Genomic DNA, 17,879 nt, shown 5'->3' with positions numbered 1-17,879 from the left:
GGTGTGGACTTGTTGGGCCGAAAGGCCTGTTTCCACACTGTAAGTAATCTAATCTAAAAGAGTGTTTCAATGTTTAAGGTCTCTGTCAATAGCATCTGATTTTCAAATTTGGAACATCTCCAATAGCAAACAAAATAAATGGTGTTATGAAATTGAGGGTGTGTACTGTACCTTTAAGAGAGAGTGAATGCTGTCCTGCACTGAGAGCTTACAAGAGCAATCATAAAGTATACTGGAAAATTGAAAAAATGTAACATTTGGCTGTGAAATATATAACCAAATTGGTTGCTGTTTTGACAACAATTCAAATTTATCCAGTTTCAATTATGCCCGAGGATACTAAAACCCAGTTGAATTTGAATTTATTGTTTTGCCAACATCGAATCAATGAGATGATCTGATGTTGGAGATATAAAAAAGGCTAAAATTTTGAAAATCAGATAGAGTAACTGCCATTGAGAGAGACCCTGAACAATGAAACACTCTCGATCAAAGGTACCTTTTCATAGGAAACATATTTGCAGTAAAAGAAAGAGGACAACCCAGGGAGAACCTCAGTCAGAAGAAGACAGACACAAAGATGACAGCTGCTGTATGAATTTGAAATTAAGTTGATATAATTTTACTAAGTGTTTTATTGGAAGAGTCTATTGTTATCGAGCTGGAGGCAGATAATAAGCAGTTAAGAGAAGGGGGGCTTAGAGTTGTGAATAGTTGTTGTTTAATGTTCACTTTTAGTGTTAAAAAATAAATTGGATTTTATTTTGTTTAAATAGTGGAATTTGGAAGTTCTCTGTTACTCATATTTTAACAGATTACCAGGCGAGGTGAGCTTTTCTAGGTGTTTGATTTAATTAGCATCAGTGTTCACCAGTGTGTCATAACAAGGGGTACCTTTTTCTCAATCAGTTGGGTAATTCTGGCAATAAAGCCTTAGTGTGGTATCTGGGGTCTGATGCCACTTTTCCAATCCTCCCTGGGATTCAGAATTTGATTTAAAGTGTTGCATGCTTAAACTATCTGTGACCTCCTTAAATAGTTTGTCAGTAAGGTTGGACCCTTGGTCTGACTGAATCTCCTTGGGTAGTGCATAATGGGTAAAGAAAGCAAACAACTTATCCACTACCTTTTTTGCCTTGTCATTCCGTAATGGAATTGCCTCTGCAAATCTGGTAGATACATTCAATGTGGTTAGGAAATGTTGGTTCCCACTTTTGGTTTAGAGAGGGGACCTACACAATCAATCATAATCTGTGTGAAGGATTCTTTAAATGCAGGAATTGGCATTAAAGGTGCTGATTTTATTACTCCCTGTGGCTTTTTACCATTTGACATGAATGACAATATGACAAAATTCAACTACATCCTTATGTAATCCAGGCCAATAAAAATGCTTTTGTATCTTAGCCTGAGTCTTCCTTACTCCGAGATGATCCACAGGTAGTTCATTTGCTACTCGCAAAACTTTGCATGTCAACACAATCTGGTGCACATCCGCCCATTTCTCCTCTGCACTAACTTGCCACTTTAGGATTCTGTCCTTACGATAATAACATTCTGGAATAGGTTCTGATTTCTTTTCCGAATAGGTTTTATGATATAAATCTTTTATTGTCTCTTTTTGTTGTAACTCCATTAATCTTTCAGAATTAAACACCTCTGACTGGTCCTTAACCTGTTCAGACTTTTCCTTTCCCATTTCATCAAACAGGGTGTCAGCTAACTGGACCTCAACTCCTTCGTCTTTCTGTTTTTTTTTACTTATTGCATTAAGCTATGACTATGGGATCTTGTTACCACATATTCCAGAAAAATTCCAGGGTATTTTTCTTTTAGCTCCTCAGTTCCCCAGTTTGCCTTTGGCTTCTCCACTACAAGGGACATCTCCTTGATCCTGCTAGGTTGTTTCCAAGAACAAACTGTATTCCTGGAATAGACACTCTTTCAATCACTCCCATTGTTACTTCCTCAGTCCTAATTTGACTTTCCAGCCTTATCTTACACAGGGGAACACTTAATCTCTCCCCATGTATTCCGCATATTAACACTCTCTCAGATAATACTTCAGAAGGAGTGCAAATGTTTTCACCTCTTACTGTTAGAAACTGACCAGCTCTGCTATCTCTCAATATTTTAATTTCTTTACCTTCTCCTGTGTTCTTCTTGAGTAAATCTTGCCCACAGAGCTGAGGTCTTTGTCGAGATTGAACACCATCTTATCCAGCCTATGACGAGGCCATTCAGTTTCCTGCAGTTACTCAACTTCTTGTGTTGGAAATTCTGGGCAGCATCAAGGTAGATAAGACCCCAGGGCTGGACCAGATATATCCAAGGTTACTATGAGAAACAGGGAATGAGATTGCTTCGCCTCTGGCAATATTGTTTCATCTCTCCACGGGGGTCATACCGGATGATTGGAGGGAGGCGAATGTTGTTCCACTGTTCAAAAAAAGGAAGACAAATTTCTGGGAATTACAGACCAGTCAGTCTTGCGCCTGTGGTAAGTAAGGGACTGGAAATGATTCTGAGAGATGAGATTTATGACTATTTGTAAAAGCATAGTTTGATTAAAGATATTCAGGATGGCTTTGTGAGGGGCAGGTCATACCTCACAAGCCTTATTGAGGTCTTTGAGGATATGATGAGACAAGTTGATGAAGGTCGAGCAGTAGATGTGGTGTATGTGGATTTCAATAAGGCATTTGTTAAGGTTTCCCACGGTAGGCTCATTCAGGATACAGGGAAAGTTTGGCAGTCTGGGTGCAGAATTGGCTGGCCAAAAGATGACAGCAAGTGGTAACGGATGGAAAGTATTCAGCCTAGAGGTGACTGTGGTGTCCTGCAGGGATCTGTTCTTGGGCCTCTGCTCTTTGTAGTTTTTATAAATTACCTGGATGAAGAATTGGAAAGGTGGGTTAGTAAGTTTGTCAATGACACGAAGGTTGATGGAGTTGTGGACAATGTGGAGAGCTGCTGTAGGTTGCAATGGGACATTGACAAGATGCAGAGCTGGGCTGAGAACTGGCAGATGGAGTTCAACCTGGATAAAGGCGAAGTGATACATTTTGGAAGGTCGAATTTGAATGCTGAATACAGGGTTAAAGGCAGGATTCTTGGCAGTGTGGAGGAACACACGGATCTTCGGGTTCACGTACATAGATCACTCAAAGTTGCCACCCAAGTTGATAGGGTTGTTAAGAAGGCGTATGGTATTTTGGCGATTGAGTTTAAGAGCCACGAGATTTTGCTGCAGCTCTATAAAACCATACTTGGAGTATTGTGTCCAGTTCTGGTCACCTCATTATAGGAATATATACATGCTTTAGAGAGGGTGCAGAGATTTAACAGGATGCTGCGTGGATTGGAGGGAATATTTTATGAAGAGATGTTGAGTGAGCGAGGGCTTTTCGCACTGAAGAGAAGAAGGAAGAGAGGTGACTTGATAGAGATGTACAAGGTAATGAGAGGCATAGATAGAATAGATAGCCAGAGGCTTTTCCTCGGGGCAGAAATGGCTGTCACAAGGGGGCATAATTTTAAAGTGATTAGAGAAAGGTATAGGGGAGGGCCTAAAGGGCCTGTACTGTGCTGTATTGTTCTATGTTCTTTTGGAATTTTCTTCACTAACTCATCTAATCCCACTGGTTTAGCCTTTTTTCCATATCCTTTTTCCCAGTGCCTTTCTTAAACTACCAGTACTGTGACTTGTGTATCATACCTTATTGCAGTGAAAACATGTTTTTTTCACATGGTAAACTGTTATCAGTGCAATCTATTTTTTTACTTCTCTTTGAAGGATCTCCCTTTTAGCCAATTTCTACCTCTCATGGAATCAACTTGCTGTCAGAAGCTAAATTTCGATTTATGCAGTAAAGCGTATTCATCCGCCATTTCTGCAGCTATTCTTGCTATTTGAATTTTCTGCTATGAGTTCTTATCATCTCTGGAAGTGAGTTTTTAAACACCTCCAGCAGAATAACCTCTGTACAATCTTCATGTCTTCTCTATCTTTAATGCTGTCACCCATTTATCGAAGTTGCTATGTTTGATTCTTCTAAACTCAACATAAGTCTGACCTGGTTCCTTCTTTATGTTTCTGAACTGTTGTCTGTATGCTTCTGGTACCAATTCGTAAACACTCAACATAGTTTGTTTGACATCTTCATTATCTCTTGATACTCATTTGACAGCGCTGCAAACGCCTCACTAACCCTACCTACTAACTTGGTCTGAATTAACATTGCTGAAAATGTGTTGCTGGAAAAGCGCAGCAGGTCAGGCAGCATCCAGGGAACAGAAGAATCGACGTTTCGGGCATAAGCCCTTCTTCAGGAATGAGGAAAGTGTGTCCAGCAGGCAAAGATAAAAGGTAGGGAGGAGGGACTTGGGGGAGGGGCGTCGGAAATGCGATAGGTGGAAAGAGGTCAAGGTGAGGGTGATAGGTCAGACTGGGGTGGGGGCGGAGAGGTCAGGAAGAAGATTGCAGGTTAGGAAGGCGGTGCTGAGTTCGATGGATTTGACTGAGACAAGGTGGGGGGAGGGGAAATGAGGAAACTGGTGAAATCCGAGTTCATCCCTTGTGTTGGAGGGTTCCTAGGCGGAAGATGAGGCGTTCTTCCTCCAACCGTCGTGTTGTTGTGGTCTGGCGATTGGAGGAATCCAAAGACCTGCATATCCTTGGTGGAGTGGGAGGGGGAGTTGAAGTGTTGAGCCACAGGGTGGTTGGGTTGGTTGGCCACACAATCTGGCCAATTCACCTGCCTGGCCCATTTCTCAAAGGAAATGAAAAAGGCTTCTGCATCTTTTTCATCAAATTTTGGTAATGATTTGACATATTTGTGTTTATCCCAATCAGGTCTTTGGCTATAGTGGCTCTGCTCATCATCACTCTTCTGCTCACTAAACATATCTTCTACCTTCATTTCCATCCTTTTATGTCGGCTATCCTGTTTAATTTGCAACTTGAAGTTCAAACGCTGTCTTTTTCTTTTAGTCTTTTATCTGCTTATAACTGTAATTCAAAATGTTTCTGTTCCCTTTCTTCCTCTTCTGCCTGGGCCCTTCTTTCCTTTTCCTAACTCCAAATGTCTAATTTTCAATTTAGTTTTTTGTAACTCCACTGCACCTGACTGTTTCTGTGGTAAACCTAAATGCTTGCTTAACTCAGTTACAATTTCAGCTCTCTTCTTATCCCTAGTTAAACCCAATTCTAACCTGTTTGCTATGTCTAAAAGTATATCCTTCCTCTCTTGGCAAATTTGTGAAGCGTCTTCAAACCCCAGAACTTCTTTAGCAATGTTAAGAGCCATTTCCCTACTTTTGATTTAACCAATCACAAGTAACCAAAATAAAACACATTTTTCTCACCTAATCTTTACTTTACTACCCCAGTTTTCTTAATACTTGGATTTATGTAAGTGGGACTTGTGTTTATTGGAAAAGCACACCAGTAGAATTTTGTTCAGTTAGGGAATAGTTAGTGGTTCGAGAGAAATTGTTCAGTTTGTTAGTAGTTCTGTTAATTTGTTCACTGTTGGGGTTAAATAAATTGTTACTTGTTGCTTATAAAGGATGTTGCTTATCAGGATTTCTTTCATTTATAACAGATAGGGGATGAGAGGCAGGTTATACTAATTTTCACACTTCCTTTAACAGCTTATGAGGTGGCACGATGGCACAGTGGTTAGCACTGCTGCCTCACAATGCCAGAGACCCAGGTTCAATTTCCGCCTCAGGCAACTGTTTGTGTGGAGTTTGCACATTCTCCCCGTGTCTGCGTGGGTTTCCTCCGGGTGCTCCGGTTTCCTCCCACAGTCCAAAGATGTGCAGTTTTGGTGAATTGGCCATACTAAAATTGCCCGTAGTGTTAGATGAAGGGGTTAATGTAGGGGAATGGGTCTGGGCGGTTTGCTCTTCGGAGGGTCAGTGTGGACTTGTTGGGCCGAAGGGCCTGTTTCCACACTGTAAGTAATCTAATCTAAAAAAAAATCAGATTTAAATTTGATTGGTTTTCAGTTTCTAAGTGCTTGGTTTAAATTAATAGGCTGATTTCAAGGTAGCTACCAAAACATCAAAACAAGCCTAAAGCTTCCAACACACAGGCAATTGATACATGTTTCAATTTTAGAACTGTCTGTATACTTTCAGTTCCTTACAGACACATTTTCTATATAAATCTCCAAGCATAGAAATGCTGTCTACCTCTTAAAGAAGCCATGCACTCTTTCCCTGCCCCTCCATCATTTTTACAAACAAGTTCGAGCTTCCTGCCTTCCAGTTCGTGAGTACACTACACAACTTTATAATAGTGTGCAGTTCTGGAATCCACATTAGAAAGGTTGTAACAGTACTGGAGAGATTCCAGAGAAGATTTACCAGGATGATGCCTGGGCTGGTGGATTTCACTTCTGAAGAGAGATTGGATAGATTGTAGTTGTTTTCCTCCGAGAATACTAGATTGAGAGGGACATGATTGAGATTTGCAAAATTATGAAGAGCATAGCTAGAGCAGACAGGAAGAAATCTTTCCCTTTGATAGAAGGATCAGTGTCTAGAGAGTATAAATTTAAGGTAAAGGGAAAAAGATTTAAAGGGGATAGAACATACAGGTCATTCTGCTATGACGTTGATGCGAAATCGCTATAAGGTGATTGACAAATTGGAGATACTGTTCCTAAAGTGTGAACTTTTAAAGCATGTATTGGTTATAATATGTTTCTGGCCCCAACAGTTTGAATGGTGCTACTTATAACACAGGATTGCATGAGAACAGAACTACCATGTTATACCAGAACTGACTGTTGAATGGTACAACATAGGAACGGGCCCTTTGGCCCACAATGTTGTGTCAAACATGATGCCAAATTAAACTAATTATTTCTGCCTGCCTTTTGTCCATAGTCCCCCCATTCCTCGCATATTCATGTACTTATCTAAAAGCCGCTGAAATGCCATCACCATCCCTGGCAGCACATTCCAGACTCCTACCACTCACCGTTAAAGATCCTGCCCCTCATATCTCCTTTGAACATTCCCCCTCTCACCTTAAATGCATATCCTATAGTATTAGACATTTTGACTCTGCGAAAAAAGGTCGACAGTCAGAATCGATCTGTGCATCTCACAATTTTATAGACATCTATCAAGTCACCCCTCAGCCTCTACTGCTCCAGAGAAAACAACTTGAATTTTTCTCCTTATGGCTCATATCCTCTAATCCAGATAGCAATCTAGTAAACGTCTTCTGCACTCTCTCCAAAGCATGCCCGTCTTTCACCTTCAATTCTGCAATCTCCCCATAATTAACGCTCAATCTTGCAACCTGATTTCGGCATAAATTCTGCAACACCCCCTCCATTTCCCACAGCCTCTATGTCCTCTTCAATCCTGTAACCCATCTCTCCTCACTGATTCCACAAACCCTCCCCATCAATCCCACAACAACTCCATTGCTCCACAAACCCACTAAATCCATTCCAATCCCACAATCACAAGCCCCCATCTTTTACCTCACCTGACAATTTTTTTTTCTGGAATGAGAAACTTTGGTAACACAGCTTGGTGAAGTTGTGACATTTTTCCTTGAAGAAGAAAAAGTCAAGAGGAGATTTGATTAATATATTCAATATCCTGAAGGGTCTGAAAAGTAGACAGGAGTAAAACCTTTTGCTCAGATGTAGGAATGATGTGGAGGTGCCGGTGTTGGACTGTGGTGGACAAAGTTAAAAATCTCACAATACCAGGTTATAGTCCAACAGGTTTATTTGGAAGTACAAGTACGCAAACCTTTATCCAAAATGCTCAGGACCAGCTAGTTTTTGAAATTCAGAATTTTTCGAATTTTAGAATAGGTGGCATTTTGATGGTGAAATTTAAAAGTGACTTAGCAAACAGCAGACTCACTGTGAGTACTACGGGCCCTGAAATAGAATTGAGGCCTGCCAGTGCTGGGCCATTGCCACCCCCTGGCGTTATATCTGAGTGACACGCATCGAGTGGGTGTGGAGTTGGGTTAACTGTTTGCATGCCACACAAGCTTGTTAATGAGATGAAAACTTCACAAAATCCTTCAGATTTTGGAGCTTTTCAGATTTCGGAATTTCAGATAAAGGGTTGTCTACCTGTACTAGTTTTCAGAATGCTGCTCCTTCATCTGGTAACTAGTGGGGCATATATTAAGATGATATATTGAGCAAATCTAAATTGCTGTTAAGTCTTTCATCATTTCAAATGGTTTGCAGGTTTTGGTTATACATTAATGAACTGAAACCTGCAACCCATCCTAAAAGATGAAAAATTTAATAGCAATCTAGGTTTGTTCAATATATCATTTGAATTGCATGACACTGTGATTTTACTTTAAATTCTGTGTCTTATGAACCTACCCCACTAGTTATTTGATGGAGGAGCAGCACTGTGACGGCTAGTATTTTTAAATAAACCTGTTGGACTATAACCTGGTGTTGTGTGATTTTTTAGTAGATGTAGGGATCAAGAGCAAGAGAGCACAGATTTAAGGAAATTGACCAAAATAAAGATATCTGAGGAAAATCTTCTTCTCACGGTAATTACGATGCATTACTTGAGCGTGTGATGAAAGCACACTTAATTGCATCATTCAAGAAAGAATTGGATTATTATCTGAAATGGAAGTATATGCAGGGTTACAAGGAGGCAGAGAAATGGTACTGGGTGACTTTTTTTATGTGTGCAAGCATGATGCTTTAAATTGCCTGCAGTTTTGTTAATAACTATAACATGATTAACCAAAACCAAGCGTTGATGTATAGAGGATCTTGTGATTCCTGTAAGTAGCCATGCAGATAAATAGGATGGTAAAGAAGACATATGACATGCTTGCCTTTATTGAGTACAAGAGTCAGGATGTCACATTGCAGCTTTATAAGACTTTGGTTAGGGTACACTTAAGGGTATTACATGCAATTCGAGTCACCACATTACAGGAAGAGGCTTTGGAGAGGGTGCAGAAGAATACCAGGATGCTGCCTGGATTAGAGGGTATGAGCTATAAGGAAAGGCTAGAAAAAGTTGTTTTCTCTGGAGCGGCGGGGGCTAAAGGAAGACTTGTTAGAAGTCTCTAAAATTATGAGATACATAGTTGGGATTGACAATCAGAATCTTTTTCCTTGAGATTTGAAATGTCTGATACCAGGGGGCATTCATTTAATGTAAGGGGAGGAAAGTTCAAAGGAGATGTGAAGGGCAAGTTTTTTACATAAATAGTGGTAGGACTCTGGAATGTGCTGCCAGAGTTGGTGATGAAGGCTGATTCCACAGGAGCGTTTAAGGACATTTAGATCAGTGTTTGAATATGCAAGGAATAGAGCGATATGGACCAAGGGCAAGCAGAAGGGATGAGTTTAATTTGGCATCATGTTCAGCACAACAGTCTGTGCCAAAGGGCCCGTTCCTGTTCTATGTTCAAAGAATTGTATTTATTCCTGCTGGATAGAGAAGGCTTGGAAATGTTACATAAGATTTTCAAATTAATAATGAACCAGGACAGTGCCTTAGCATGTATCTTCAGGTTTTATCGTGTTGTCTGAAAATCCAGAATTACAATCACTATGATGTAACTATTCTATCAGCCCATCAAGTCAGGAGCCATTTAGTGGTACCAGGCCTAGATTTAGCTAGGCCAGTTAGAAATCATTGATTTTTGCAATTAATCTGGAATCAAACGTAGGACATTGTGGTTAAACATGGCAGATTTCCTTTTGCAAGGACATTTGTGTACTTGGGTGCTCACTACAGTTTGGTCATTAGTCTGCAACAATCTTTTTATTCCAAGATTTTTTTTTAACTGTGTCTAAATTCCCCAGTGGCTGTAGATTTTGGATACTCAGGCCCAGCCATTCGCTGGCTGTGGTTATTAATCAGGGTTGAACAATATGCTCGGAAATATGTCATAGTTTATAATTTTTTTTGCATCATGGATGATTGTCAGTTGCAAGCCTTGACTATACAGTGTTATGAAGTTGAAGGTGTGTACTGTACCTTTAAGAGAGAGTGAATGCTGTTCTGAACTGAGAGCTTACAAACACCTGTGTATGTGACAAGATGGCAGTCCTAGATTGTACTGAAAAATTGAAAATATATAACATTTGACTGTGAACTGGATACCTGAGTTTTGTTGGCTAATGGACAACAGTTTGAATTTAACCAGTCAGTTTAAATTATGCTGCAGGATACTAAATCCCAATCGAGTTTGAATTTATTGTTTTGCCACCATTGAGACAGAAACGCAGGGAGAGCTAACATCTTGCTCTCCAAGAAATTAGGAAGCATTCTATCAAAGGTACCTTTGCATATGAAACATACTCGCAGTAAAAAGAAAGATGGCCCAGGGAGATCCATAGCCAGAAGAGGGAAGACAGGAGAAGACAGCAGCTATGTAGTTTTGGAATTAAGTTGATGTAATTTTAATAAGTCTTATTGGAACAGCATTTTCTTATAGAATTGGAGGCAGATAATAAGCAATTAAAAGAAAGAGGGGCTTAGAATTGTGAATAGTTATTTAATGTTCACTTATAGAGTTAAAAAAGGAGGTTAATTTCTTTAAATAGTGGAATTTGTGAGTTCTCTGTCATTCATATTTTAACAGATTATGAGGTGAGATGAGCTTTTCTGGGTGATTGGTTTAATTAACAGAGGGGTTCATCTCCATGACATAACAACAGTGAATAGATTTTTTTAAGTAAGAGCATTTTAGAAAGATATTAAGTCTAAAACTAACCTTTTTCTTTCCTCTTGAGACTGCCTTTATTGTCGACGAAATTAGTGGCATTATTAAAGAGGTAAGATGGTATTGAGAATAATTCAGTTCTATCTAAATTTTTAACACTTAGCTGTGAAAACTTATCAGTTTTCTATTACTTGCAGTCAATAGAGGCTGCAATTGGTGGAAATGCATATCAGCCTAGCAGAGTTAGTCAGTGGACAACAAGTGTGGTGGAACTGTGTCTGAGTCAACTCACTAAGCTGGGAAAACCCTTCAAGTATATTGGTAAGTGTTAAGAATAATTGGATGACTCAATGAGACAGAAGTATACTTCGCCATCGTATTTAGTACTTGTGACCCTAGTATAAAGTTGCACTAGCTCTGCAAATGTCTTGCAACACATCCTTAGTGTTGCTTAATTGCTATGTTATTAATAAGGACTTGTTGACTCTTTGTAGCAGTATAGGAAGACAGTAAAGAGAGTATGAGAAGACAGTATTAACTGACATGACATAAATCAGTGAATTGTCTTTAGACATTTAAATAGTGTATGTGGTTTAAAAAAAAGAGGAAGGCTGATTAGAGAAGGCTGGTTAGTGCCATAAATGTTTAATCAGCGAGCAACCCATATTAGGATTAGTTTTGACCAATGGCTTTGGATAATTACTGACCTCATAGTGAAAACACTCCACATTTTAAACAAGAGAAGCATGTGTCTAAGACTCCTAATTTGAATTTGCATGAGAGCAGAGCTGGTGAAAGTGAACTGTCAATTTTGGTTAAGGAATAGGTCATTAGAGATGCATCAACAAACATTTATGGGGATATTCCAGAAAGCACGGAATAGATGCATTCCACCAATAGTCATAGTCATAGTCATAGTGATAGTCATAGTCATTGAGTGATACATGGAAACAGACCCTTTGGGTCATATTGACCATAATCCCAAACAAACTAGTCTCACCTGCCTGCACTTGGTCCACATCCCTCCAAATATTTCTTATTCACGTACTTATCTAAATTTCTTTAAACTTTTTATCTGTATCCACATCCACCACTTCCTCTGGGAGTTCATTCCACACGTGAACCACTCTCTGCGTAAAATAATTGCCCCTCATTATCTTTTGAAATATTTCTCCGCTCCTGTTAAAAATATGTCCCCTGGTTTTAAAATCCCCCACCCTCGGCAAAAGACACCTGTCATTCATCTTATCTATGCCCTTCATGATTTTGTAAACATCTATAAGATCACCTCTCAGTCCAGTGAAAAAAGTCCCAGACTATCCAGCCCCTCCTTATAACTCAAGCCTTCCACTTTTGGCAACATCCTGGTAAATCTTTTCTGAAGCCTCTCCTTCCTATAATGGGCAACCAGAATTAGACACCGAAGAGGCCTCTTCTCAGTATTCTAAATGTTGTCTAAAGCTGCATGGCAGTTAGCTTAACTTCTGTCATAGGGAAAATTTTAGAAGCTATTATTAGAGACTATTATTTAAAAAAATACAGAGCATTGATAAATTCAAAGCAAACATGTGGATCAACATGGTTTTGTCAAAGGTAAATCATATTTAACTTTAAAAGTAACTTGCGATGAAGATAAAGGGGAACCAGTGATTGTTTTGTACACAAACATAGGTAGCAAAGTGACTTGTAAGGTGGACATTAGGAACCTACATAGGTTAAGTGAGTGGGCAAAGATCTGCCGAGTGGAATGTAATGTGGGAAAATATGAAATTGTCCGTTTTGACAGAAAGAGTAAAAAAGAAGCATATCACCTAAGTAGTAAGAGATTACAGAGCTCTGAAATGCAGGAGATCTGGGTGTCACAGTGCAGGTACAGCAAGTAATCAGGTAAGTTATGCTTCACTTAAAGAGACCAGAGCTGAACAGGAGCAAACAGAGAGCAGCCTGAGAAGGTTAGAAAATGTAAAAATTTACCGTGTGGATTTGGGACCTACGCTTCGGGACCAAAGCTGAGTGGGAACGAACGGAGAGCAGTCTGGGAAAGTAAGAGTTTCCAATTCGGTAGAAGTTTTGACTGAGGCGAAACTGAAAAGTGACATCATGGGAGGGCTATGATTTGATTGACTAAAAAAAGGGGGTCTGCTAAATTTGAATTTGTTTTAAATTGAATCTTGTTAATTTCTTGGTTACAACTTACATAAGCAGAGATACAAAAACGGTTAAAAATTTTTTAAAAATTCAAAACTAATGAAATAAAATAAGGATGGGTAATGTGTTGTTTCGGCATGATGTGGGAGCTGGTCGACCCCATTGTGGTTCGCAGTGACCACTTTTGTCGTAAATGTTGGTTGCTGAAAGAAGTCCGGCTCAGAGTTGATGAGTTAGAGTCTGACCTTCAAACCTCGCGACACATTAGGAAGGGGGAGAGTTATCTGGATGCTGTGTTTCAGGAGACAGTCACACCCCTTAGACTAACTAACTCAAATTCAGCCAGTTGTCAGGGACAGGAGGCTGTGAGTGAGGCATGGAGAGAGGGATCCAGGAGGTAGATTTGCAGAAACATCAGCCCGTGTCCTTGTCCAACAGGTTCAAGAATTTTGTTCCCTGTATGGATGGGAATGGAGACTGCAGGGAGGATGAGCCGACTGACAGTAGCACTATGGTGCAGGGAGAAGTTCAAGTCGAGAGAGAGCAGAGAAATGTTGTTGTAATTGGGTCAGTATAGTTAGAGACATAGACACTGTTCTCTGTGACCAGAATGAAGAGTCCCGACGGTTGTGTTGCCTGCCTGGTGCTCACGTTCGGGATATCTCATCTGGGCTACAGAGGAACTTGGGGTGGGAGGATGAAGATTCAGTAGTCGTGATCCACGTAGGTATACCAACGACAGAGATAAAACTAGAGCCGAGGGCAGTATGAACAGCTAAGGGAGTATGAGCAGCTAGGCAGAACCAATAAGGTAAAACTCTCTGGATTACTACCTGAGCCATGAGCTAATTGGCACAGGGTCAATAAGATTGAACAGGTAAGTGCATGGCTCAAAGATTGGTTTGGGAGAAATAGGTTTGAAATGGGACACTGGCACCGGTGAGGAAGAATGGACTACTTCCAATGGGACGGACTTCATCAGAGTCCTAGTGAATCGCATAACGAGGGCTGTAGACTGGGCTTTAAATTAAATAGAGAGGGAGGGCTCATTAATAGGGGAAATTAGAAAACCCATATTGAAGGAGGAGGTAAGAGTGCAGAACTCAGGAGAGGTTATTAAAATCTCCAGCACAGACACAAATAGGAAAGAGTGTGCAAACTTCAAGCATATTGGATGAATGAATGACAATGATTAGATTCCCTACAGTGTGGAAACAGGCCCTTTTGGCTCAACAAATCCACACCGCCCCCTCCGAAGAATCCACATCCCCCTCTGACAAATGCATCTAACACTATGGGCAATTTAGCATGGCCAATTCACCTGACCACATCTTTGGACTGTGGGAGGAAACCGGAGCACCCAGAGGAAACCCACGCAGACACGGGGAGAATGTGCAAACTCCATACAGACAGTCACCCAAGCTAGAATCAAACCTGGGACCCTGGTGCTGGGAGGCAGCAGTGCTAACCACTGAGCCACTGTGCTGCTGAAGAAGGATGGTTAAAACAGGACTGAAGGTATTATATCTGGAAGCAAGCAGTATCAGGAATAAGTTAAGTGAGTTTGTAGGGTAGTTCAAAATTGGCAGCTATGATGTAGGGGGCATTACTGAGATGTGGCTGCAAGGGGATCCGGATTGGGAGCTGAATATAGAACATGGAACATTAAGGTGCAGTACACGCCCTTTGGCCCTCGATATTGCGCCAACCTGTGAAACAAATCTGAAGCCCATCCAAGCTACACTATTCCGTTATCATTCATATGTTTATCCAATGACCATTTAAATGCTATAAAGTTGGCGAGTCTACTACTGTTGCAGGCAAGGCATTCCACGCCTTTGAATACTCAAGGGTATACATCCTATCGAAAAGATAGGCAGGTGGACAGAGAAGGTGGGGTTGCCTTATTAGTAAGAAATTAAATTAAATCAATAGTAAGAAACAAAGTAGGGTCAGATGGTGTAGAATCTGTGTGGGTACAATTAAGGAAAAGCCGAGGTAAAAACACCATAGTTGGAGTTATGTGCAGGCCTCCAAAAAGTAGTCAGGAGCTAGGGCACCAGAAAGGAAAGGGGGAGAATAGGAGAGCATTAGTGATAGGAGATTCAATGGTCGTGAATGAGACTTTTGGACGGTATGTTGCATCTCAGGTGCCAGGGTCAGGGATGTCTCAGACCAAGTCTACAAGATTCTTAAGGGGGTGGGTAAGCGAGCAGCTAGAAGTCGCGGTACATATCGGTACCAGTGACACAAGGGATGAGGACCTCAAAAGTGAATATAGGAAGTTAGTTTGGAAGCTAGAAGGCAGAACAAGCAAAGTAGTAATCTCAGGGTTGCTACTGGTGCCACGGGTTGGTGAGACTATGAACAGAGAGCGAATGCAGCTGAACACATGGCTGCAGAGCTGGTGTAGAAGCTGGCTTCAGATAAGTAGATCATTAGGATACCTTCTGGAGAAAGTGGGACCTGTACAAGGAGGACAGGTTGCACCTGAACTGGAGTGGTACCAATATCCTGGGCGGGACGTTTGCTAGAGCTCTTTCGGACTGTTTAAACTAGTTTGGCAGGGGGATGGAAACCATAGCTACGGATCAGAGGATGGGGTAGCTAGTAAACAGGCAGATACAACAAGCAGTCTGTGAGGAAGGATAGACAGTCTATAGGGCAAAGTTGCAGTCAGTGTGATGGGTTGAAGTGTGTTTATTTTGACGCAGGAAGTGTCAGGAATAACGGTGATGAACTTGGAGTATCAATCAGTACTTGGAACTACAGTGGTGTGGCCATTATGGAGACTTGGATATTACTGGGGCAGGAATGGTTGTTGGATATTCCAAAGTTTACATGTTTCAAAAGGAATAGGAAGGGAGGTAAAAGAGGCTGCAGAAAGGCATGTTGTTAAGAAGGGTTTGTCTACTGAGTCAGTATGGGTGGAAGTCAGAAACAGGGAAGGAGCAGTCACTTTATTGGGAGTTTTCTATAGATACCTCAATAGCAAAGTGCCACAGAGGAGCAGATTGGGAAGCAGATTTTGGAAAGGTATAGAAGTAACAGGATTGTCATAGTGTCATGGTTATCATGGGGTGACTTCAACTTCCCTAATACTGATTGGAACCTCCTTAGTGGAAATAGTTTGGATGGAGTGGATTTTGTCAGGTGTGTCCAGGAAGGATTCCTGACTCAATATGTACATAGACTGAGTAGAGGGGAGGCCATACTGGATTTGGTGCATAGCAACGAACTACGTCAATTGTCAGATCTCTTGGTGAGAGAGCATTTTTGTGATAGTGATCACAACTCCCTGATGGTCACCTGAAGATCTGAGGCCAAATGTCCTCAGCAGTCTGACTCAAGATTGGATATAGACAGACTCTAATCTCACACTTTTAATGCATTGTCTGAGCTGAGATATCGGACTTTTTTGTAAAACCTTAGTTATCTTGAAGATGTGACTTAAAAGAAGTTCTGTGATTTAAATATTAATGAACTGAAATCTGCAATCCATTCTAAAAGATGAAAGACTTAACAGCAATCTAGGTTTGTTCAATATATCATTTCAGTTGCATGACTCTGTAATATTTTGCTAAAAATTCTGTGTAATATGATCCTGCTCCACAGCTACGTGATGAAGGAGCAGCGCTCCGACAGCTATTGCTTCCAAATAAACCTTTCGGACTATAACCTGGTGTTGTGTGATTTTTAACTAGAAAAGGCAAAGTTACAGTGATCATGGGGGATTTCAATATGTGGGTGGACTGGGAAAATCAGGTTGGTTGTGGATTGCAAGAAAAAGGGTATTTGTGAAATGTCTACAAATGGCTTTTTAAAGCAGCTTGTGGTGGAGCCTACGAGGGATAGGCAATAACTGGATTAGTGTTGTGCAATGAGGCAGACTTAATAAGGGAGCTTAAGGTGAAGGAACCCTTAGGAGGCAGTAATCATAATAGGATTGAATTTACTCTGCAATTTGAGATGGAGAAGATAGAATCAGAGGTAACAGTATTACAGCTGAATAAAGGCAGCTACTGAAGCATGAAGCTTAGCAGGAAAGACAGTGGAACAGCAATGGCATTTTTTCGGAGTAATTCAGGAAAGACAGCAAAGAAGCATGGTACAGGGAGGATGAGGCAACCATGGCTGATTAGGGAAGTCAGGGATAGCAGAAAAGCAAAAGAGAAAGCATAAAATGTGGCAAAGGACAGTGGTAAACCAGAGGATTAGGAAGCTTCCACAGGCCAACAGAGGGCAACAGTAATGAAATAAGGGGGGAGAAGATGTTAAACGAGGGTAAGCTAGCCAGTAATATAAAGGAAGACCAGAGGGGAGGCCATTTTGGATTTGGTACTCAGTAATGAACCGGGACAAGTGATGGGCTTGTTAGTGGGTGAACATTTTGGTGATGGTGACCACAATTCTGTGACTTTCACCTTGGTTATGGAGAGAGATAGGTGCATGCAACAGGGTAGGTTTTACAATTGGGGAAAGGGTAATTACGATGCTGTAAGACAGGATCTGAGAAGCATAAGTTGGGAGCACAGGCTGTCGGGGAAGGATGTCGTGGAAATGTGGAACTTTTTCAAGGAACAGATACAACGTGTCCTTGATATGTATGTACCTGTCAGGCAGGAAAGAAATGGTCGTGTGAGGGAACATTGGTTGACGAGGGAGGTTGAATGTCTTGTAAAGAGGAAGAAGGAGGCTTACATAAGGTTGAGGAAACAGGATTCAGACAGAGCAGTGGACGGATACAGGATAGCCAGAAGGGACCTGAAGAAAGGGAGTAGGAGAGCTAAGAGAGGGCATGAAAAATCGTTGGCAGATAGGATCAAGGATAACCCCAAGGCATTTTATGCATATGTGAGAAACATGAGAATGACGAGAACGAGGGTAGGTCCGATCAAGGACAGTAGTGGGAGACTGTGTATTGAGCCGGAAGAGATAGGAGAGGTCTTGAACAAGTACTTCTCTTCAGTATTTACGAACGAGAGGGACCGTATTGTAGAAGAGGAGAGTGTGAAATGGACGGGTA

General features: G+C 41.0%; 1 protein-coding gene across 1 annotated transcript in view; it reads left to right on the top strand.

The window, feature by feature from the left end:
* LOC122552928 (dynein light chain Tctex-type 1-like) overlaps nucleotides 1–17,879 on the top strand; it is an 88,243-nt gene that overhangs the window by 18,482 nt on the left and 51,882 nt on the right. Inside the window, exons 2-3 of the mRNA XM_043696177.1 lie at nucleotides 10,776–10,817; nucleotides 10,903–11,026. Of these exons, the coding sequence (XP_043552112.1) occupies nucleotides 10,776–10,817; nucleotides 10,903–11,026 (166 nt within the window). The remainder of the gene's footprint in view (nucleotides 1–10,775; nucleotides 10,818–10,902; nucleotides 11,027–17,879) is intronic.

This window comes from Chiloscyllium plagiosum, chromosome 9 (genome assembly GCF_004010195.1).
Source record: "Chiloscyllium plagiosum isolate BGI_BamShark_2017 chromosome 9, ASM401019v2, whole genome shotgun sequence".
NCBI classification, from domain to species: Eukaryota; Metazoa; Chordata; class Chondrichthyes; order Orectolobiformes; family Hemiscylliidae; genus Chiloscyllium; species Chiloscyllium plagiosum.
This window is presented reverse-complemented; position numbering and strand designations above follow the sequence as displayed.